This window comes from Mobula hypostoma, chromosome 19 (genome assembly GCF_963921235.1).
Source record: "Mobula hypostoma chromosome 19, sMobHyp1.1, whole genome shotgun sequence".
NCBI classification, from domain to species: domain Eukaryota; kingdom Metazoa; phylum Chordata; class Chondrichthyes; order Myliobatiformes; family Myliobatidae; genus Mobula; species Mobula hypostoma.
Window position 1 is genome coordinate 63,177,706 of NC_086115.1, and position 20,373 is coordinate 63,198,078.

Here is a 20,373-nt window from a genome sequence, read left to right on the forward strand (position 1 = left end):
CTCCTTAAGTACCCTGGGATGCAGGTCCCCGGGACTTATCAGCCTTTAGACCCAACAGCCTATCCAACACCATTTCCTGCCTAAGATAAATTTCCTTCAATTCATCCATTACCCTAGGTCCTTTGGCCAGTATTACATCTGGGAGATTGTTTGTGTCTTCCCTAGTGAAGACAGATCCAAAGTACCTGTTCAACTCATCTGCCATTTCCTTGTTCCCCATAATAAATTCACCCACTTCTGTCTTCAAGGGCCTAATTTTGGTCTTAACTATTTTTTTCCTTTTCACATACCTAAAGAAGCTTTTACTATCCTCCTTTATATTCTTGGCTAGTTTACCTTCGTACCTCATTTTTTCTCTGCGTATTGCCTTTTTAGTTACCTTCTGTTACTCTTTAAAAGTTTCCCAATCCTCTGGCTTCCCACTCGTCTTTGCTATGTTATACTTCTCTTTTATTTTTATACTGTCCATTACTTCCCTTGTCAGCCACGGCCTCCCCTTACTCCCCTTAGGATCTTTCTTCCTCTTTGGAATGAACTGATCCTGCACCTTCCGCATTATTCCCAGAAACACTTGCCATTGCTGTTCCACTGTCATCCCTGCTAGGGTATTGTTCCATTGAACTTTGGCCAGCTCCTCGCTCATAGCACCATAGTTCCCTTTGTTCAACTGTAATACTGACACTTCTGAGTTTCCCTTCTCCCTCTCAAATTGTAGATTAAAGCTTATCATATTATGGTCACTACCTCCTAATGGCTCCTTTACCTCGAGGTCCCTGATCAAATCCGGTTCATTGCACAACACTAAATCTAGAATTGCGTTCTCTCTGGTAGGCTCCAGTACAAGCTGTTCTAAGAATCCATCTTGGAGGGACTCCACAAACTCCCTTTCTTGGGGTCCACTACCAACCTGATTCCTCCAGTCTACCTGCATGTTGAAATCCCCCATAACAACTGTAGCATTACCTTTGCGACATGCCAACTTTAACTCCTGATTCAACTTACACTCTACATCCAGACTACTGTTTGGGGGCCTGTAGATAACTCCCATTAGGGTCTTTCTACCCCTAGAATTTCTCAGTTCTATCCATACTGACTCTACGTCTCCTGATTCTATGTCCCCCCTCGCAAGGGACTGAATATCATTCCTCACCAACAGAGCCACCCCACCCCCTCTGCCCATCAGTCTGTCCTATCGATAGGACATATACCTTGAATGTTCATTTCCCAGGCCCTGTCCATTTGAAACCATGTCTCTGTTATTCCCACAACATCATACTTACCAATTTCCAACCGAGCCTCAAGCTCATCCACTTTATTTCTTATACTCCGTGCATTCATATACAATACTTTTAATTCATTATCCCCCTCACCTCCCATATCAATTCCTATTTCACTTGGCCATACTGTACGATCCCTTCTTGAGCTTTCTGCTCTGTTGATTCTGCTGTCTTTCTTAACTTTTCTTATTCTCACTTTCCCTTTATCTCCATCCTTATATTTCCAGTTCGTCCCCTCCCCCCCCCCACTACTTAGTTTAAACACACCCGTGTTGCAGAGGCAAACCTGCCTGCCAGAATGCTGGTGCCCCGCTTATTAAGGTGCAACCCGTCCCTTTTGTACAATTCATCCTTACCCCGAAACATACCCCAGTGGTCCAAGAATCTAAATCCTTGCTTCCTGCACCAGTTCCTCAGCCACACATTCAGATCCATTATCTCCCTGTTCTTGACCACTCCAGCACAGGGAGCTGGAAGCAAACCGGAGATAACCACCCTGGAAGTCCTGCTTTTCAGGCTTCTTCCGAGTTCTCTGAAGTCACGCTGTAGAATGCCACCACTCTGTCACTCTCTAATTCCATTCTATAACTAAGTGACCAGAATTGAACACAATATCCTAACAGAGGCCAAACAGATATTCTACAAAGATTCAAACTGACTTTCCTGCTTTTATAATGCATACCTTTATTGATAAAGCACAAGATTTTGTATGCCTTATAACTTGATTTCTCAACTTACCCTGTCAGTTTCAGTAACAATATATGTACCCATCCCTCTGCTCCTGCACCCCACACCCAATTAGAACAATATCCTTCATTCTGTGTGGCCTCTCCTCATTCATCTGAATAAAGACTACAACTTCACACATTTCCACATTAAACTGCATCTGCCACATTTCCAACATCTGCAGATTCTCTCCTGTCTGCCACATTTCTTCCTGTTTTTCCATCTTCCGCACTGTGGGTTAGCTAATTTTTCACCACCGAGGAGCAGCAAGGAGCTACTGAGGATGGTAATAAATACGGTTCCCGACACGCAGTTCCCTCACCCCTTGTGCACACCTACACTAGGATCTTCTTGTGTTGGAGATGAGGTCCTTGAGTTGAGAGATGTCTTGGTTGTCCCCGGTGCCCAGTTGGTTCGTCTCTGGAAAGGAACTGGTGTTGCACACCTGCGTCCTTGCTCTATCTGATTGGCTAATATGTCCAGAATTGGGGTGGAAAAAGAGAGAAGGGGGAGGGTTTCTGGAGTCCTTTGTGTTGATGAGAATATAGACAGTGACTGAACTGGAGCGGCTGCTCGAAAGCCTGCACGTTCTCAGGATTTAGCTTCGCTCCCACTACATCCATCCGCAGCGCTGATCCGCACATTAAGGCTGAAAACAATTAAACGCTGCACAGTCAGAACGATTACACTAGCACTAGCTGCAGAGCAAGAATTACTGTTTTTGTAAACGTATTTATGTCAGTGGTGCAATAAATAATGCAATTCATAAAAAAATAAGTTACATAAAATGTCAAGTATGCTGCCATCCCCAACAATGACCGGCAGGTGAGGTCGGGAAGTTTCCCTTGGGCACCACGCCTCAAATGCATCTCCTGATTAATGCTGCAAGATCAATAGTAATTTAAAGTTAATGTTGCCACTAAAGCTATTTGCTTCCCGCTTGGGAATTCGCCGAGTGCCGAAGCGCATACATTCGGTGGTTATCCTTAAGTGGAGCTCGCTCATTGGTGGCGATCTGTTTAAAAGAGAGAGAGATGTTGCTGTACCTCGCATTCGCCGTCACTGCGCCCTTCTGTAAATGCGATGTCTACTCAGCAGCAGAACACCGCAAAGAAATGCAGCCGACGCTGTTCCGGAGTGTGGCATAGGGTTTTCCCTCATCTGTTCCTGGTCTTCCTCCTGCTGATGTACGCGGTTTTTGGAGCGATCTTATTTGAACGGCTAGAAGGCACCAACGATTCGGCAGAGGGCTACGACACTTTTTTGAACAGGCTGTGGGAAATTGCGAACGAAACTCTTGCCAACGAAACTCATGCCAACGAAACTCATACCAACGGTACCCGAATTTATTTTCGATTAGCCAATCTTTAGTTTATGAATGGACAATTAACCCATTAACACTCCTCGATTTCCCCTCTCTTTTTGCATTACTATATATATATATATATATATATATATATATAGTTACAGTAATTTCTAGTTTTAATTATTATATATTGAAATGTACTGCTGCCACGAAACAAATTTCACAATATTTTACACCGGTAATGTTTCCTTAACTAATGCGCAACATGAAATCTATATGCTGAACGAAAAAAAACAAAATTGCAAGTATTCATTATATACGATATTTATTACATCCTTTTAAAACATCTAGCTGAATGATTATTCTAAATGTTTCGTCTGTGTGAGAGTTATATAAACTTTTATTTGTAGAGACTGCGAAATACCAATTTAAGAATCGAGTTAGAGAGCAAATGAAGTATTTTCAAATTCATTGGTCCGACCTTAAGGAAAACGAAACGCAATGGCACTTTCTTGGGTCTCTGTTTTTCTGCTGCACCATGTTCACGACCGTGGGTAAGGAACCTGTGTCTACTTTATGAGTTTTAAAATGCGTTTGTTGCGGTTTTTAATTACTTCCATCCGCTGTATAAAGTTCTGCCATTTTTTCCTGGTGATTCCACGTTCTTTTCAGTTTTGGTTTTGGTATTGTTATTCGTTTATTAGACCTTATCAACTCCAAGGCTTCGAATGGGTCGCCGCGGTCCGAATCTCAAACTGAAGGGGAAAGTTTTGAACAGCCAGCACAGGCCTGAAACAACTCATTTGGTAGCTGCAAATCATAAACACGTGAGATTCTGCAGCTGCCGGAAACCCAGAGCAACACACACGAAATGCTGGATGAACTCAACAGGTCAGGCAGCGACTTCCGAATGAATGAACGGTCGACGTTTGGGGTAGAAACTCTTCTTCAGCACCTTCGGGACGGTTTATTCTTCTCCACGGATGCTGCCTGACCTGCTGAGTTCCTCCAGCATTTTGTGTGCGTTGCTATTGATCAGGGATTGTGCAGTTTCCAACAGGTAAACAAAATTAAATAGCAGAAAGAGCCAATCTATGATTTTTGTAGAAGTGGCAGGTGGAGGGAATGCATTAATATAAACTGTATATTCTGTCTTTCAAGCTGGAGTAGCGAAACGAATAGAACAGCATATTTAATACTCATTCTAATCGGGGTTTACTTTCAGCACAACCCATGTTTAATCAGTGCTGTTTAAAACCTGAGTATCTAGTCTTGCTTTATATTATGTTAGGGAGTTTATACAGTAGCTGTCGTGGTCAGATCTGCGGTATATGCCGAGAGGCAAGAGACTTCAGGTACTGGCGTCGGGAGCAACAGAGACATCAAACTGCTGGAGGAAGTCAGCGGGGCAGGCAGCATCTGTGGAGGTAAACAGGGGTGGATGTCACTGGTGGAAGCCCCACCTCTGAAATGAGAGCTCAAATTTAAGTTTATTGTCGTTCAACCATGCACATGTATACAGCTAAATGAAACAACTGTCCTCTGGGGACATGATGCAAAGCACAGTACATACAGTCACACAGAGCTCTGATCCAGTGCATACTCTCACAGTCCCTTACACCATGTAAAGGGGGAGAAGGCTCGGGCACTGATGCCCTGAAAACATGCATGTACCCACATTGCTGTTCTTTCACCTTGCATGTCTACAACCTAATGGTATGAACACTGAGCTCTCCAAATTCAGATAGCCCCACACCCCCTCTCTTCCTTTCTCTTCCCTACTGATCCACCCGGGTACTTTGTTCACTGCCTTCTTTCTGATCAGTCCTGCACCTCCAAATCTACTGTGACCTGGTTTCTTTCCCCTCTCCCATCTGATTTCAGCTATCATCCGTCCAGCTCCATGAGATCTCCTCTTCCCACTGTTCCAACATGCTCAGCATCCCTCACTGATGAATGCTGCGACGTGCCTGCAATGCTGCTGCAGGTTCTGGTGCAGCTGTGCATGCATACGCTTGTGCATGTGACAGTAATCTCAACTGATTTGCTTCCACTCATCACTTTCCTTTCTTCTCAGATTCCATAATCAGTCTGCAGCCCTCCATGATCTCCATCAGTCACCTCTCCCACCTTCTCTCCTCTTCTCCCTGCCACCTTCTTCCATCTGCCCATCATCTATCACTTGTTAGCTCCTGCCTCACCCCTGCCCTTCACCCCTTTAGGCTGATTATCTCCTCCTTACCCTCTCAGTCCAGACGTCAGGCCTCCTGTAACACTGACCACCCTTCATAGATGCTGCATGACTTCCCCAGTTTCTCTGCTATTTGATTTTTTTCTTGCTTCAGTACAAGTGCTTGTTTTTATTAAATGATTTCCATAGTTATGAAATTAAACTATAGTAATGGATCTACTCTTAGGTTTTATTTGCTAAATATAACATATTAATGTGTGTGTTACATAGAGCCATGTGGCCCAGTAGTTCCCACATTAAATCGCTTGTCTGTGCTAAGTTAATTGGTGTTGGTTCAGTTACCTATAATAAATATTACTAGATCTATTTTGGAGCAAACTACCGGTCAGAATTCCTATGCCAGCTGTTACCCAGTGATTCCTGTAGTGCATGGATCCTGCAACAAGATAAATTCAGCACTCACAATGACTGAACAGACAGCGAACTTTTCCTGTGCAGCTTCATTCACTGGTCCAGGTGGGAGGCTATCGGGGCTTCCGTCCAAGCCGACTGCTTGCCGCTTTTCCCAGGATATGTCCATGCCCGGGTGTTTCTGGAGAAGCAATACACAGTCTCCACTGGCCCTTAGGAGGCTTTCCATGACCAGTGGGCCAAAGTTCATCCAAGACAAGGATGATTATGTTTTAACTCGAATTATGTAACTATTGTACATTTGAATGAATGTTAAAAACTGGAGTTAAGCTATCTATTGGACCTGACAAGTCATATGTTAATTTTACTAATAAAAATACTTGCCTTAAGGAAGACTAGAAAATCCTTACCAAAGCGGTTTCAGAATTAGAATATAACATCTATCGAAGGGAACACATCCCAGAATCATTCCTCACATTCCTTGTTATAACGTGTTTATTTAAATTGAAAAATGAAAAACAAAGTGTGATTTTATATAAACCTTCAGTCTGACGCTCACTGTAACACAGCTCTTATCAGGCATTAAATATGTGTACTTCGCCTACCTGTCATGATACATGAATATACAGGCAATTCGTCTTTATTGCTATTATGTGCCATATCATATGATGTGGGTGATCATGGTCAGACCATGATTGTTCTTGGCAAATTTTTCTACAGAAGTAGTTTGCCATTGCCTTCTTCCGGGCAGTGTCTTTACAAGATGTGTGACCCCAGCCATTATCAATACTCTTCAGAGATTGTCTGCTTGATGTCAGTGGTCACATAAGCAGGACATGTGATATGCACTGGCTGCTCGTACAACCATCCACCACCTGCTCCTATGGTATCATGTGATCTTGATCAGGTGGGGCGGTGCTTAAGCAGGGGTACATCTTGTATAAGAATGACCTGTAGGCTAGCGGAGGGAACGACTGCCTTACACTGCCTTCGGTAGAGGTATATCTCCATCCCGCCACCCAACAGGCAAATTACAGGTATAAAAAGTGTGAGCAGTCAATACGTATTTAAATTGATTTTGGAAGGAAGAGCACAAAGGAGCCAGGCAGAGCTAAGCACTGATCTGGAAGCCTTGCATGAGGATATACCTTTGCAGTGCATTACTCCATGGAAAAGCTCACATATTCCACCAGCTAAAGGCATCATGTTTATGAATTGCCTGTACTCGCTCAGACCCGGGAGCAGGAATGGACTTCACAATGCCCTGAAGAGACAAGGAAATCACCAATTTGGAAGTTTGGAGTCCTTGTGCATCACTGCTTTGATCCCTTCAGGTCAAATAGAGATACAAGAAATTGCTCTTTGAACAGCTGGTGAATGGATGGAGAGGAGCATGAACAGTACTGGTGTGTGAAAATCCTGAAACTCCTGTACACGTAGTGGCCACATCATTAGATACACCTGTATACCTGCTCAGTAATGCAAATTCTAATCAGCCAATATGTGGCAGCAGCTCAACGCATAATGGCAACGGACATGGTCAAGAGATTCAGCTGTTCAAACCAGACATCAGAATGGGGAAGAAATGTGATCCAAGTGACTTTGACTGTGGAACGATTGTTGGTGCCAGACAGTGTGGTTTGAGTATCTCAGAAACTGCTCGTCTTCTGGGATTTTCACGCACAGCATTCTCCAGAGTTTACAGAGAATGGTGTGAAAACCAAAAAAAATCTAGTGAGCGGCAGTTCAGTGGGTGAAGACACCTTGTTATTGAGAGGGATCAGAAGAGGATAGCCAAACTGCTTCGAACTGACAGGAAGGTGACAATAACTGAAAAACCACATGTTACAACAGTGGTGTGCAGAACAGCATCTCTGAACACACAAGTCGAACCTTGAAATGGACAATTACTGCAGCAGAAGACCATAAGCATACATTCAGTGGACACGCTATTAGGTGCAGGAGACACCTAATAAAGTGGTCACTGAGTGTATGCCCTTCCATAATCAGTGGCAATAATTGTGTTGATTTTGTAGGCTGAAATGGACACCTAAGATAAAACTTAATAATTTTGCAGAAAATCATTTCTGAAGAGCAATTGAAATTACATTGTATAATTTCTAATTTCAAGAGGGGTATAAGAAAATTGCAAATTTACATGATATATTTGAAGCAGGGAATTAATATGAATTTGAGTACACAGTTACTGTGCTATCATGGTGATATTACCTGTCATTGTTTTTTTTTGTTTCTGTAGTCGTACATCTTAGAGTAAATGTCTCATTTCATTCAGGTCTCTACTATCACAGAAATCCACCAGTGATGTGGTTAGTCACCCAAAAGGAGCCCCCTTCCATAATTAACTCTTGTACATACTGAGTGAAGGGACACTTCAAGCTGCCCTAAATAATATTAGTGAATGTGAAGTTGTTACGTTTTGTCATTTTAAATTTCATAAATCACCATTATTATATTTAATTATTTAAAATATTCATGTGTTCAGTTTGATGTTTCCCCACCTCTAACAGAGCTTTAAGACTAATCAGGGATAATTGACTGATGGAATTGGGATGGTTTATAATAGAACACTGTGAGGAAGATAATGCAGCATTTGAGCATTTGGGTACTGTGATTAGTAAGACAATAGTTGTCAAAAAACACCCACTGTATTCAAGAGGTATTGCTTTTTGATGAGCGTGCTTGCAAATGGAACCTGAAAGGTATGGTCTGGTTTTGCTTTGCACACCCTACTAATTCCTACAAGTGGTGGTGGAGTGATTGTCCATCATGTCCGACAGTGACAGGAAATCTGTGTGGGAGAGATTTTTAAGTGGAAAAGCTGTTACAATGGGACAGTTCCACTCTCTCGACCTCAGAAGTCCAGGTCTAGTGGTACAAACAAGCATCACAAACTGGGGTCTTCCTTGGTTGCAGTGGATGACTATGATGTCTTCTGTGCCATGTCCTGTCTTTTGCTCTCCACGGAGTGCTACAGTACTGCCTTCCTAGCCATTGGATCTCAGTGGAGATCTCACCTTGTTTGTGACTGGAGATCTCATCCGCCTAGTCTGTTGGAGCTGACTTCACAGACTGGGACAGGCATGTCCCTTTCTCACCTGAGTATGAAACCCACCAGCTGCCCGCACCTGGTTTATCCCACCTGTCAAAGCGCTGTACTAGGGTGTGGCTGCTGTCACATGCAAATGGCTACTTGGAGCCACAGGTGAGAGCTGAGTGTCTGGTGGGGACCAAAGGTGAGTGAGCTGCCCCAGAATGGACACGACAAGCTCCTTCACCAGAGTCGCTACCCTTCTCTGGCACTCTATATACCCCAGCACTACAGAAGGAGAAATGCCTCTTCCAGTCCCAACGCAGAAGTTGATTCCATTGGGATAAATAAAATTGCCTGTCTGTAACGATGAATAAAACAGGCAGCTGGTGCTTAAAGGCAACACTGTACACCTGCAGTCAAAGATGAACAGTGTTACTTGATTAAACTGAAGCACATATTAATGTTCTAAAGTGATGATTGCATTAAGCAGGAAGCTCTTTATGTTTTTATTTATTTTTTTAATTTAAAATTTACATTTTATTTATTGGAGAATAAATTTAGAGGGCTGGTTCAGACATACAAAGATAAATATATCCCACAACTACTGTGAAAGGGATTCAGTTCTGAATCTGTTCTATGTTCTGAGGAGATGTCTGTGTGGTGTTTGCATGTTCTCTCTGCAACGGCGTGGACTTCCCCGACTGCTGCAGTTCCCCAAGTTCATGTTAGTATGCCAACCAGCCACTCTCAATCACCGGTTAATGTGTAAGGTCTGTGAAGAGTTAATGTGAGAGAGAGAAAATAACAGTGAAATGGGCTGATGGGATTGCTCTGAGAACTAGCATAGACTTGAGGAACAGAGTGGCCTCCATCTGTACCCAGGGGAAATATACACATATATATGTACTGATTTGTAAGTTTATTGCCATTATCAAATTATTAAATTGTTTCAGTAAGTTTGATTGAACAGGTTTAAATTACATATTAAGAAATTATGTTTATTGAGAGACATTTCGTGAAGTAAGTTCTTCTGGCTATTTCAGCCTTACTGCCCAGCAACCCCTGACAACCCCAATTTTAACCCCAGCCTAATCACAGGAGAAAATGTAATGACTAATTAACCTACCAACCAGTATGTCTTTGGACAATGGGAAGAAACCAGAGCACCCGGGGGAAATCCACACATTTCACTGGGAGGACGTGGACTTCTTACAGAGGATGCTGGAATTGAACTCTGAACTCTGGTGCCTCAAGCTGTAATAGTGTCACACTAACAACTATGCTACCATGGTACCATTCAGAGGGATGGGGAACTTTATTTGTTTCAGAATGTTTGAGAAATTGTGACCTTGAAAATGCATTTGTAGATTATTAGCATAAACATAATTGTCTTAGAATCCCTTTTGACCATATTTTCAGGGAAACTAGTGCTCTTAAAGTAACAAGGAGATACCTTTCAAACAAAGAGTCTGTATCTGAAGTTATTCAAGCCCATTGTCTGTGTGTCACTCATATTTTTGTTTTTAAAAATATATAGTTAAATATTCTTAAAAACAAAAATATGAGTGACACATAGACTATGGGCTTGAATAATTTCAGATACAGACACTTTGTTTGAAAAATATCTCTTGGTTATTTTAAAAGCATTAATTTGATCAAGGAACTTTTCTTCTGCAATGAACCTTTAAATAGTTTGGGCAATGATTTTTTTAACTAGATTAATAAATATTAAATTACTTGCGGTAATTCATAAGGAATATTTGTGTTCTCAATCACCACCTGTGACCACTTCACAAAGATTTAGACTCCTTTCTAATGCTATTCAGTCCTCAGCGTTTCATGGACATTTTATAGTAATTAAAATGAATTATGGAGCAATTTAGAATTGGGAGGCTGTTTAATCTATAGCATGTGGAATCTATGAAATGCAATGTATGTTCCCAAAATCACAGCTTTGATAACAGCTGCTGCTCAGCCTTATGCTTTGAGTGTCAGAGGGAGGTGGCTAGGAATGGACCCAGGTGCAAGACACAGACACTGAAGTACTAGGGACAGGACTAGGATACAGGCTGAGGGCAAGGACATGGACACAAAAACTGGGAACCTGGAACAGGACTGGACAAGAGAGCTAGGAGCCCGGGCTTGGACTCCGAGCCAGTGACTGGACAAGGACCCAGTACCTGGGTCTTGCCCCTGGCTCGGACCCCAGAACTAGGCAAGGACGAGGCTTGGCAGGAGGCAGGAGGCTGGAGTCTTCAGGCTTGAGGCTAGGCAGGAGGCTGGGCAGGAGGCTGGAGTCTTCAGGCTTGAGGCTAGGCAGGCTCCTCCTGGGCAGGACGCGGTTCACCTGGGCAGGGCGCGGTACTCCTGGGCAGGGCACGGATCACCACCCGACGGAGGCATGGGACAGGATGGGACAGAACCAACCGCAGGTAAGGGCAAGATGGCCTGGCTTACCCGATGGAGGCAAGGGACAGGAAGGGAGCTAGGTACAGGGTGGCTCCAAGTCAAGACTGCAGGCAAGATGAGGCAAGAGTTACCAGCAAGACAAGGCAAGGCTTCAGGCAATGCAAGGTGAGACGAGAGTTACTGGCAAGACAAGGCAAGTCTTTTGGCAAAGCAAGGCGAGGCGAGAACTTCAGGCGAGATGAGAGTTACCGACAAGACAAGGCAGGGCTTCAGGCGAGGAAACAGAAGGCAGAGGAAGGGATACAAGGAGTAAGGACAAGAACAATCCAGCATCCACGCCCTGGTCTCTGAAGGTATTTATGCAGCCAGCCCCAATGAGCATCAGCTGACTCAATTAGAGCTCAACAAGAACAGAAACAGGGTAGACAGGAAAACCCGGAGCAAGGGTCGATGGACTGGACCGTGAACCGGAATATGGACTTCACGGACCGGACAATGACATTGAGTGTGAGTAGCACAAGAGTGATTATCTATTTGTTTAAAGATACAGTGCAAAATAGGCCATCTGGGCCTTTCAAGCTGCGCTGCCAGCAACCCCTGATTTAACCCCAGCCTAATCACGGGACAATTGACAATGATCAATTAACCTGCAAACTGGTACACCCTTGGACTTTGGGAGGAAACCGGAGTACCCGAAGCAAACACACATGCACATGTGAAGAATGTATAATCTTTCTTACAGGTGATGTCAGAATTGAACTCTGAACTTCAACACCCCAAGGTGTAATACCGTCATGCTAACCGCTACACTACTGTGGCGCCCTAAATTGACCATTCAGTCTGTTCCTTACAAAGCAAGTTCAATCTGAATATCCCTGATCCTCTAAGCAGTCAGAAATACACCACAACTATTTATACATTTCACCTCTTGTTTGGTGGGACCGATACTCTTTTTGAATTTGGGAGCGGTGTATCTGTTTTCTTTAGTTAAATATATTCAGACTTCTACATACAAACTGTAAATTGAGAAAAAGATTATTGATTGGGAATGGTAACCACAATATTGACTTTCATTTGATCATTTAAGGACAGGGATAAATGTAATTAACTTGCTGAAGACCCCATTTGCTTTCTATTTTGAGCATATTTCTGACACTTATTTCTGTCTTATATATTCAAATTCCTTGGTGTCCACATTTCCGAGGATCTCATCTGGTTCCTGAACTCCTCCATCCTGATCAAAAAGGTGCAACAGCGCCTTTATTTCCTGAGGAGCATGAAGAAAGCTCACCTCTGTCCCAGGATACTGACGGCTTTTACCACTGTACCATTGAGATCATACTCACCAAGCACTCCAGCCTGTGGTAAAACTGCCCAGCAGATTATTGGCATCCAATTGCCCACCGTTGAGTACATCTACCATAAACACTGCCTGGGCAGGGCAAAAAGCATTATCAAGGATGCATCTCACCCTAACCATGGACTTTTTACTCTCCTCCCATCCGGTAGGCGCTACGGGAGCCTCCACTCCCGCACCAGCAGGCACAGGAAGAGCTTCTTCCCCGAGGTTGTGACCCTGCTGAACCTCACATCACAGTGCTAAGCAGTATTGCACCCATATTGTACTGTCTCAGTACTTTTATATTTGTGTGCTGTAGCACTTACTTTTTATTCGCAGTTATTTTGTAAATAACACTATTCTTTGCATTTCTGGTCAGATGCTAACTGCATTTCATTGGCTTTGTATCTGTACTCAGCACAATGACAATAAAGTTGAATCTAATCTAATCTAATATATTTCCTCTCATAATAACTTTTCATTCACCCTGATGCTAGATTGCATGTGGCAATTACATCTTATATCACAACCGCATCTCACTTCGTAGTGCATGTTCCATGGTATCTTTCAGTTTCTGATTACTTCTTGTTTTTATGCTTTTACCAATTAGGTGTCCCTGAATGAACGTTACCTCTTATCCAATCATCTCATCATCCCATTAAGTGTGTCTTCATGTTTCTGTTTCTCAGTTATTTTTAGATTCTCACGTTATCTCGCTTCTCTCTTCCACAAATTCAAGTTGATGCTAAATTTTAAATATGGAACGGAGATATTTTGACCAAAGTTAAAATCGGATATAAGGTAAATGAGTTCATAAAACAGGCTCAGTAGGCTAAAGGAACTCTGCCATGTTGTTGTGTCTTTAAAGATCTGATGTTAGAGTTATAGAACTGTGCAGATGGGCTTGTCAGTGATGGTTGGCAGCTCATCCAGGGGAAGGAAAACATAGAAACATAGAAACATAGAAAATAGGTGCAGGAGTAGGCCATTCGGCCCTTCGAGCCTGCACCGCCATTCAGTATGATCATGGCTGATCATCCAACTCAGAACCCTGTACCAGCCTTCCCTCCATACCCCCTGATCCCTTTAGCCACAAGGGCCATATCTAACTCACTCTTAAATATAGCCAATGAACTGGCCTCAACTGTTTCCTGTGGCAGAGAATTCCACAGATTCACCACTCTCTGTGTGAAGAAGTTTTTCCTAATCTCAGTCCTAAAAGGCTTCCCCTTTATCCTCAAACCGTGACCCCTCGTTCTGGACCCCCCCAACATCGGGAACAATCTTCCTGCATCTAGCCTGTCCAATCCCTTTAGGATTTTATACGTTTCAATCAGATCCCCCCTCAATCTTCTAAATTCCAACGAGTATAAGCCTAGTTCATCCAGTCTTTCATCATATGAAAGTCCTGCCATCCCAGGAATCAATCTGGTGAACCTTCTTTGTACTCCCTCTATGGCAAGGATGTCTTTCCTCAGATTAGGGGACTAAAACTGCACACAATACTCCAGGTGTGGTCTCACCAAGGCCTTGTACAACTGCAGTAGTACCTCCCTGCTCCTGTACTCGAATCCTCTTGCTATAAATGCCAGCATACCATTCGCCTTTTTCACCGCCTGCTGTACCTGCATGCCCACTTGCAATGACTGGTGTATAATGACACCCAGGTCTCGTTGCACCTCCCCTTTTCCTAATCGGCCACCATTCAGATAATAATCTGTTTTCCTGTTTTTGCCACCAAAGTGGATAACTTCACATTTATCCACATTAAATTGCATCTGCCATGAATTTGCCCACTCACCCAACCTATCCAAGTCACCCTGCATCCTCTTAGCATCCTCGTCACAGCCAACACTGCCGCCCAGCTTCGTGTCATCCGCAAACTTGGAGATGCTGCATTTAATTCCCTCATCTAAGTTATTAATATATATTGTAAACAACTGAGGTCCCAGCACTGAGCCTTGCGGTACCCCACTAGTCACCGCCTGCCATTCTGAAAAGGTCCCGTTTATTCCCACTCTTTGCTTCCTGTCTGCCAACCAATTCTCTATCCATATCAATACCTTACCCCCAATACCGTGTGCTTTAAGTTAGCACATTAATCTCCTGTGTGGGACCTTGTCAAAAGCCTTTTGAAAATCCAAATATACCACATTCACTGGTTCTCCCCTATCCACTCTACTAGTTACATCCTCAAAAAATTCTATGAGATTCGTCAGACATGATTTTCCTTTCACAAATCCATGCTGACTTTGTCCGATGACTTCACCGCTTTCCAAATGTGCTGTTATCACATCTTTGATAACTGACTCCAGCAGTTTCCCCACCACCGATATTAGGCTAACCAGTCTATAATTCCCTGGTTTCTCTCTCCCTCCTTTTTTAAAAAGTGGGGTTACATTAGCCACCCTCCAATCCTCAGGAACTAGTCCAGAATTTAAAGAGTTTTGAAAAATTATCACTAATGCATCCACTATTTCTTGGGCTACTTCCTTAAGCACTCTGGGATGCAGAGCATCTGGCCCTGGGGATTTATCTGCCTTTAATCCCTTCAATTTACCTAACACCACTTCCCTACTAACATGTATTTCCCTCAGTTCCTCCATCTCACTGGACCCTCTGTCCCCTACTATTTCCGGGAGATTATTTATGTCCTCCTTAGTGAAGACAGAACCAAAGTAATTATTCAATTGGTCTGCCATGTCCTTGCTCCCCATAATCAATTCACCTGTTTCTGTCTGTAGGGGACCTACATTTGTCTTAACCAATCTTTTTCTTTTCACATATCTATAAAAGCTTTTACAGTAGGTTATTATGTTCCCTGCCAGTTTTCTCTCATAATCTTTTTTCCCCTTCCTAATTAAGCCCTTTGTCCTCCTCTGCTGAACTCTGAATTTCTCCCAGTCCTCAGGTGAGCCACTTTTTCTGGCTAATTTGTATGCTTCTTCTTTGGAATTGATACTATCCCTAATTTCCCTTGTCAGCCACAGGTGCACTACCTTCCTTGATTTATTCTTTTGCCAAACTGGGATGAACAATTGTTGTAGTTCATCCATGCAACCTTTTAATGCTTGCCATTGCATATCCACCGTCAACCCTTTAAGTGTCATTCGCCAGTCTATCTTAGCTAATTCATGCCTCATACCTTCAAAGTTACCCCTCTTTAAGTTCAGAACCTTTGTTTCTGAATTAACTATGTCACTCTCCATCTTAATGAAGAATTCTACCATATTATGGTCACTCTTACCCAAGGGGCCTCTCACGACAAGATTGCTAATTAACCCTTCCTCATTGCTCAATACCCAGTCTAGAATAGCTTGCTCTCTAGTTAGTTCCTTGACATGTTGGTTCAAAAAACCATCCCGCATACATTCCAAGAAACCCTCTTCCTCAGCACCCTTACCAATTTGGTTCACCCAATCTACATGTAGATTGAAGTCACCCATTATAACCGCTGTTCCTTTATTGCACACATTTCTAATTTCCTGTTTAATACCATCCCCAACCTCACTACTACTGTTAGGTGGCTTGTACACAACTCCCACCAGCGATTTCTGCCCCTTAGTGTTATGCAGTTCTACCCATATCGATTCCACATCTTCCCGGCTTATGTCCTTCATTTCTATTGCGTTAATCTCCTCTCTAACCAGCAATGCCACCCCACCTCCTTTTCTTTCATGTCTATCCCTCCTGAATATTGAATATCCCTGAATGTTGAGCTCCCATCCTTGGTCACCCTGGAGCCATGTCTCTGTGATCCCAACTATATCATATTCATTAATAACAATCTGCACTTTTAATTCATCCACCTTGTTACGAATGCTCCTTGCATTGACACACAAAGCCTTCAGGCGCGCTTTTACAACTCTCTTAGCCCTTATACAATTATGTTGAAAAGTGGCCCTTTCTGATGCTTGCCCTGGATTTGTCAGCCTGCCACTTTTACTTTTCACCTTACTACTTTTTGCTTCTACCCTCATTTTACACCCCTCTCTCTCGCTGCACTGGTTCCCATCCCCCTGTTGTGAACTAACTTCCTCTCTCCTAGTCTCTTTAATTTGATTCCCACCCCTCAACCATTCTAGTTTAAAGTCACCTCAGTAGCCCTCGCTAATCTCCCTGCCAGGATATTGGTCCCCCTAGGATTCAAGTGTAACCCGTCCTTTTTGTACAGGTCACGCCTGCGCCAAAAGAGGTCCCAATGATCCAAAAACTTGAATCCCTGCCCCCTGCTCCAATCCTTCAGCCACGCATTTATCCTCCACCTCATCGCATTCCTACTCTCACTGTCGCGTGGCACAGGCAGTAATCCCGAGATTACTACCTTTGCAGTCCATTTTCTCAACTCCCTTCCTAGGTCCCTATATTCTCCTTTCAGAACCTCTTCCCTTTTCCTACCTATGTCATTGGTACCTATATGTACCACGACCTCTGGCTCCTCACCCTCCCATTTCAGGATATCTTGGACACGATCAGAAATATCCCGGACCCTGGCACCAGGGAGGCAAACTACCATCCGGGTCTCTGGACTGCGTCCACAGAATCGCCTATCTGACCCCCTCACTATCGAGTCCCCTATCGCAACTGCCCTCCTCTTCCTTTCCCTACCCTTCTGAGCTACAGGGACGGACTCTGTGCCGGAGGCACGGCCACTGTCGCTTCCCTCAGGTAAGCTGTCCCCACCCAACAGTAGTCAAACAGGAGTACTTATTGTCAAGAGGCACAGCCACCGGGGTACTCTCTATTACCTGACTCTTCCCCTTCCCCCTCCTAACCGTGACCCACTTGTCTGCCTCCTGTAGCCCCAGTGTGACCACCTGCCTGTAACTCCTCTCTATCAACTCCTCACTTTCCCTAACCAGACGAAGGTCATCGAGCTGCAGCTCCAGTTCCGTAATGCGGTCCCTTAGGAGCTGCATCTCGATGCACTTGGCGCAGATGTGGACGTTCGGGAGGCTTGGAGACTCCAGGGCCTCCCACATCCTGCACCGAGAACAACAAACTGCCCTCACACTCATACTGCCTCTCTCCTCAAATAACAGAAAATGAATACCAAACCTTCCTCACCTCGCCTGTTTCCGCCTAAGCCCGGTGAGCCGAAGCCCTTAAGCCTTCACTCTGCTCCTGGCTCACTCCGCCACCCGCAAACTACGCTGCCCGCTGTATGAGGCTCTGTTCCTTTTAAATCTTCCGCACTTCACTGCCCGACGTCACACGCCTGCGCAGTCCCGCCTCTCTGAACTGTGATTTCAAACTTCTGCTGTCTTGTGGCTATATTCACTCATGGGGAAGGCTTCAGGAGTGAACCCCAAGGAAAAATCCAGAGCTGGAGTCCTATGTTCAGTTCAATGCTGCCTGGCAGATTTGGTGATACAGCTGGTGCCAACCTATGTTAATCACTGTTGTTCCATTGGAAAAATCAGTTGCATGTAAAGGGGGAGCCTGCTACATGGGCAGCAGCTCACTCTCCATGTTGTAGTGCCCTGGCTTGTGTATCACGTAGATAGCTAGGATGCAAAATCCATGGTTCTCTCCAACCAACAGACGACATCACAGAAACGACCTTACAGCTCACATTGCTGCCATCTATACTTATACAATTAACCTACACTGGGTCCACAATCTCCCATTTACCTGTATGAAGACCAAATTCTCCCATTTACCTATATTGTGTCCACATTCTCCCATTTACCTGCACTGGGTCCAAATTCTCCCACTTACCTGCACTGGGTCCACATTCTCCCATTTACCTGTATTGGATCCACATTCTCCCATTTACCTGCACTGAGTCCACATTCTCCCATTTACCTGCACTGGGTCCACATTCTCCCATTTACCTGCACTGAGTCCACATTTTCCCATTTACCTGTATTGGGTCCACATTCTCCCGTTTACCTGTATTGGGTCCACATTCTCCCGTTTACCTGTATTGGGTCCACATTCTCCCATTTATCTGTATTGGGTCCACATTCTCCCATTTGCCTGTATTGGGTCCAAATTCTCCCGTTTACCTGTATTGGATCCACATTCTCCCATTTGCCTGCACTGGGTCCACATTCTCCCATTTACCTGCACCGGGTCCACATTCTCCCATTTACCTGTATTGGGTCCACATTCTCCAGTTTACCTGTATTGGATCCACATTCTCCCATTTACCTGCACTGGGTCCACATTCTCCCATTTACCTGCACCGGGTCCACATTCTCTCATTTACCTGTATTGGGTCCACATTCTCCCATTTGCCTGTATTGGGTCCACATTCTCCCATTTACCTGCACTGGGTCCACATTCTCCCATTTACCTGTATTGGGTCCACATTCTCCCATTTACCTGTATTGGGTCCACATTCTCCCATTTACCTGCACTGGGTCCACATTCTCCCATTTACCTGTACAAAGTCCAAATTCTTCCATTTAGCTGCACTGGGTCCACAGTTATTTACCTACATTGGGTCCACATTCTCCCATATTGGGTGCACTGTTATTTACCTACATTTGGTCCACATTCTCCCATATACCTGCACTGGATCCACACTTATTTACCTGCTTTGTATCCAATTCTCCCATTTAATTGCATTGGACCCAATATGCTCCATTTATCTTGTTTAGTATGGCTTCAATAGCCCTCAGGAAATATTTGCTGATTAGCAATCTCATCCAAAAATCTCAGAATGCATTCTCACCACCAACTGTGCATAGTGGCTGTAGAGTGAGCTATCTACTAAATGCACCAATTACTCCTTAGTCTTCTCCAACAGTATCTCTGAAAACTATGACCCTTAATGCCAAAATTACAATCTTACAATCTTTGTATAGACTCTGCCATGCAGTGATACGTAACTTATCCTTTATACAGAATGAGTGATAGAGACATTATCTATTAATTATATAACAACAGTCACTTCCCTAATTCGTGTGTACAAGGTTGTAAGTTAATGTGACTGATCTCTCCAGTATTCCACCCTGACTCCCACGCCCTCACTTCAGGAAGTCTGATCACCTGGCTGTACTTCTGCTCTCTCAGTATAGGCAGAGACTGAAGACTGCAGCACCAGTAGTGAGGACCAAGAAGGTTTGGACAAGGGAAGCACAGCAGCGCCTACAGGACTGCTTTGAATCGGTGGTCTGGACCGTATTCAAAGATTCTTCTTTGAATCTGGATGAGTATGCTGCATTTGTTACCAATTTCATTAAAACCTGTGTGGATGAGTGTGAGCCTACAAAGGCTTGCTGTTCATTCCCAAACCAAAAGCCATGGATGAATCAGAAGGTATGTTATCTGCTGAAGACTAGATCTGTGGCATTCAAGTCTGGTGACCCAGGTCTGTACCAGAAGACCAGGTATGACTTATGGAGGGCTATTTCAAAGGCGATGAGGCATTTATGAACAAGGTTGGAGGCGACACTGGATGCAGGACAATTCTGGTGAGATTGCAAGACATTACATCCTACAAAGCAAAATGGCATGAATGGCAGCGATGCTTCACTGCCAGATGAACTCAATGCTTTCTATGTCCACTTTGAAAGGGAGAATATAACTTCAGCTGTGAAGATCCCTGCTGCACCTGGTGACCCTGTGATCTCTGTCTTGGAGGCCAATGTTAGGCTGTCTTGAAAGAGGGTGAACCCTCGCAAGATGGAAGGCCCTGATGGAGTACCTGGT

The 20,373-nt window shown here is 44.0% G+C and overlaps 1 protein-coding gene across 1 annotated transcript in view; it reads left to right on the forward strand.

The window, feature by feature from the left end:
* The first annotated feature begins 3,086 nt into the window (after positions 1 to 3,086).
* kcnk18 (potassium channel, subfamily K, member 18) overlaps positions 3,087 to 20,373 on the forward strand; it is a 58,630-nt gene continuing 41,343 nt past the window's right edge. The window contains exons 1-2 of the mRNA XM_063071120.1: positions 3,087 to 3,339; positions 3,720 to 3,863. Coding sequence (XP_062927190.1) covers positions 3,087 to 3,339; positions 3,720 to 3,863 — 397 coding nt within the window. The remainder of the gene's footprint in view (positions 3,340 to 3,719; positions 3,864 to 20,373) is intronic.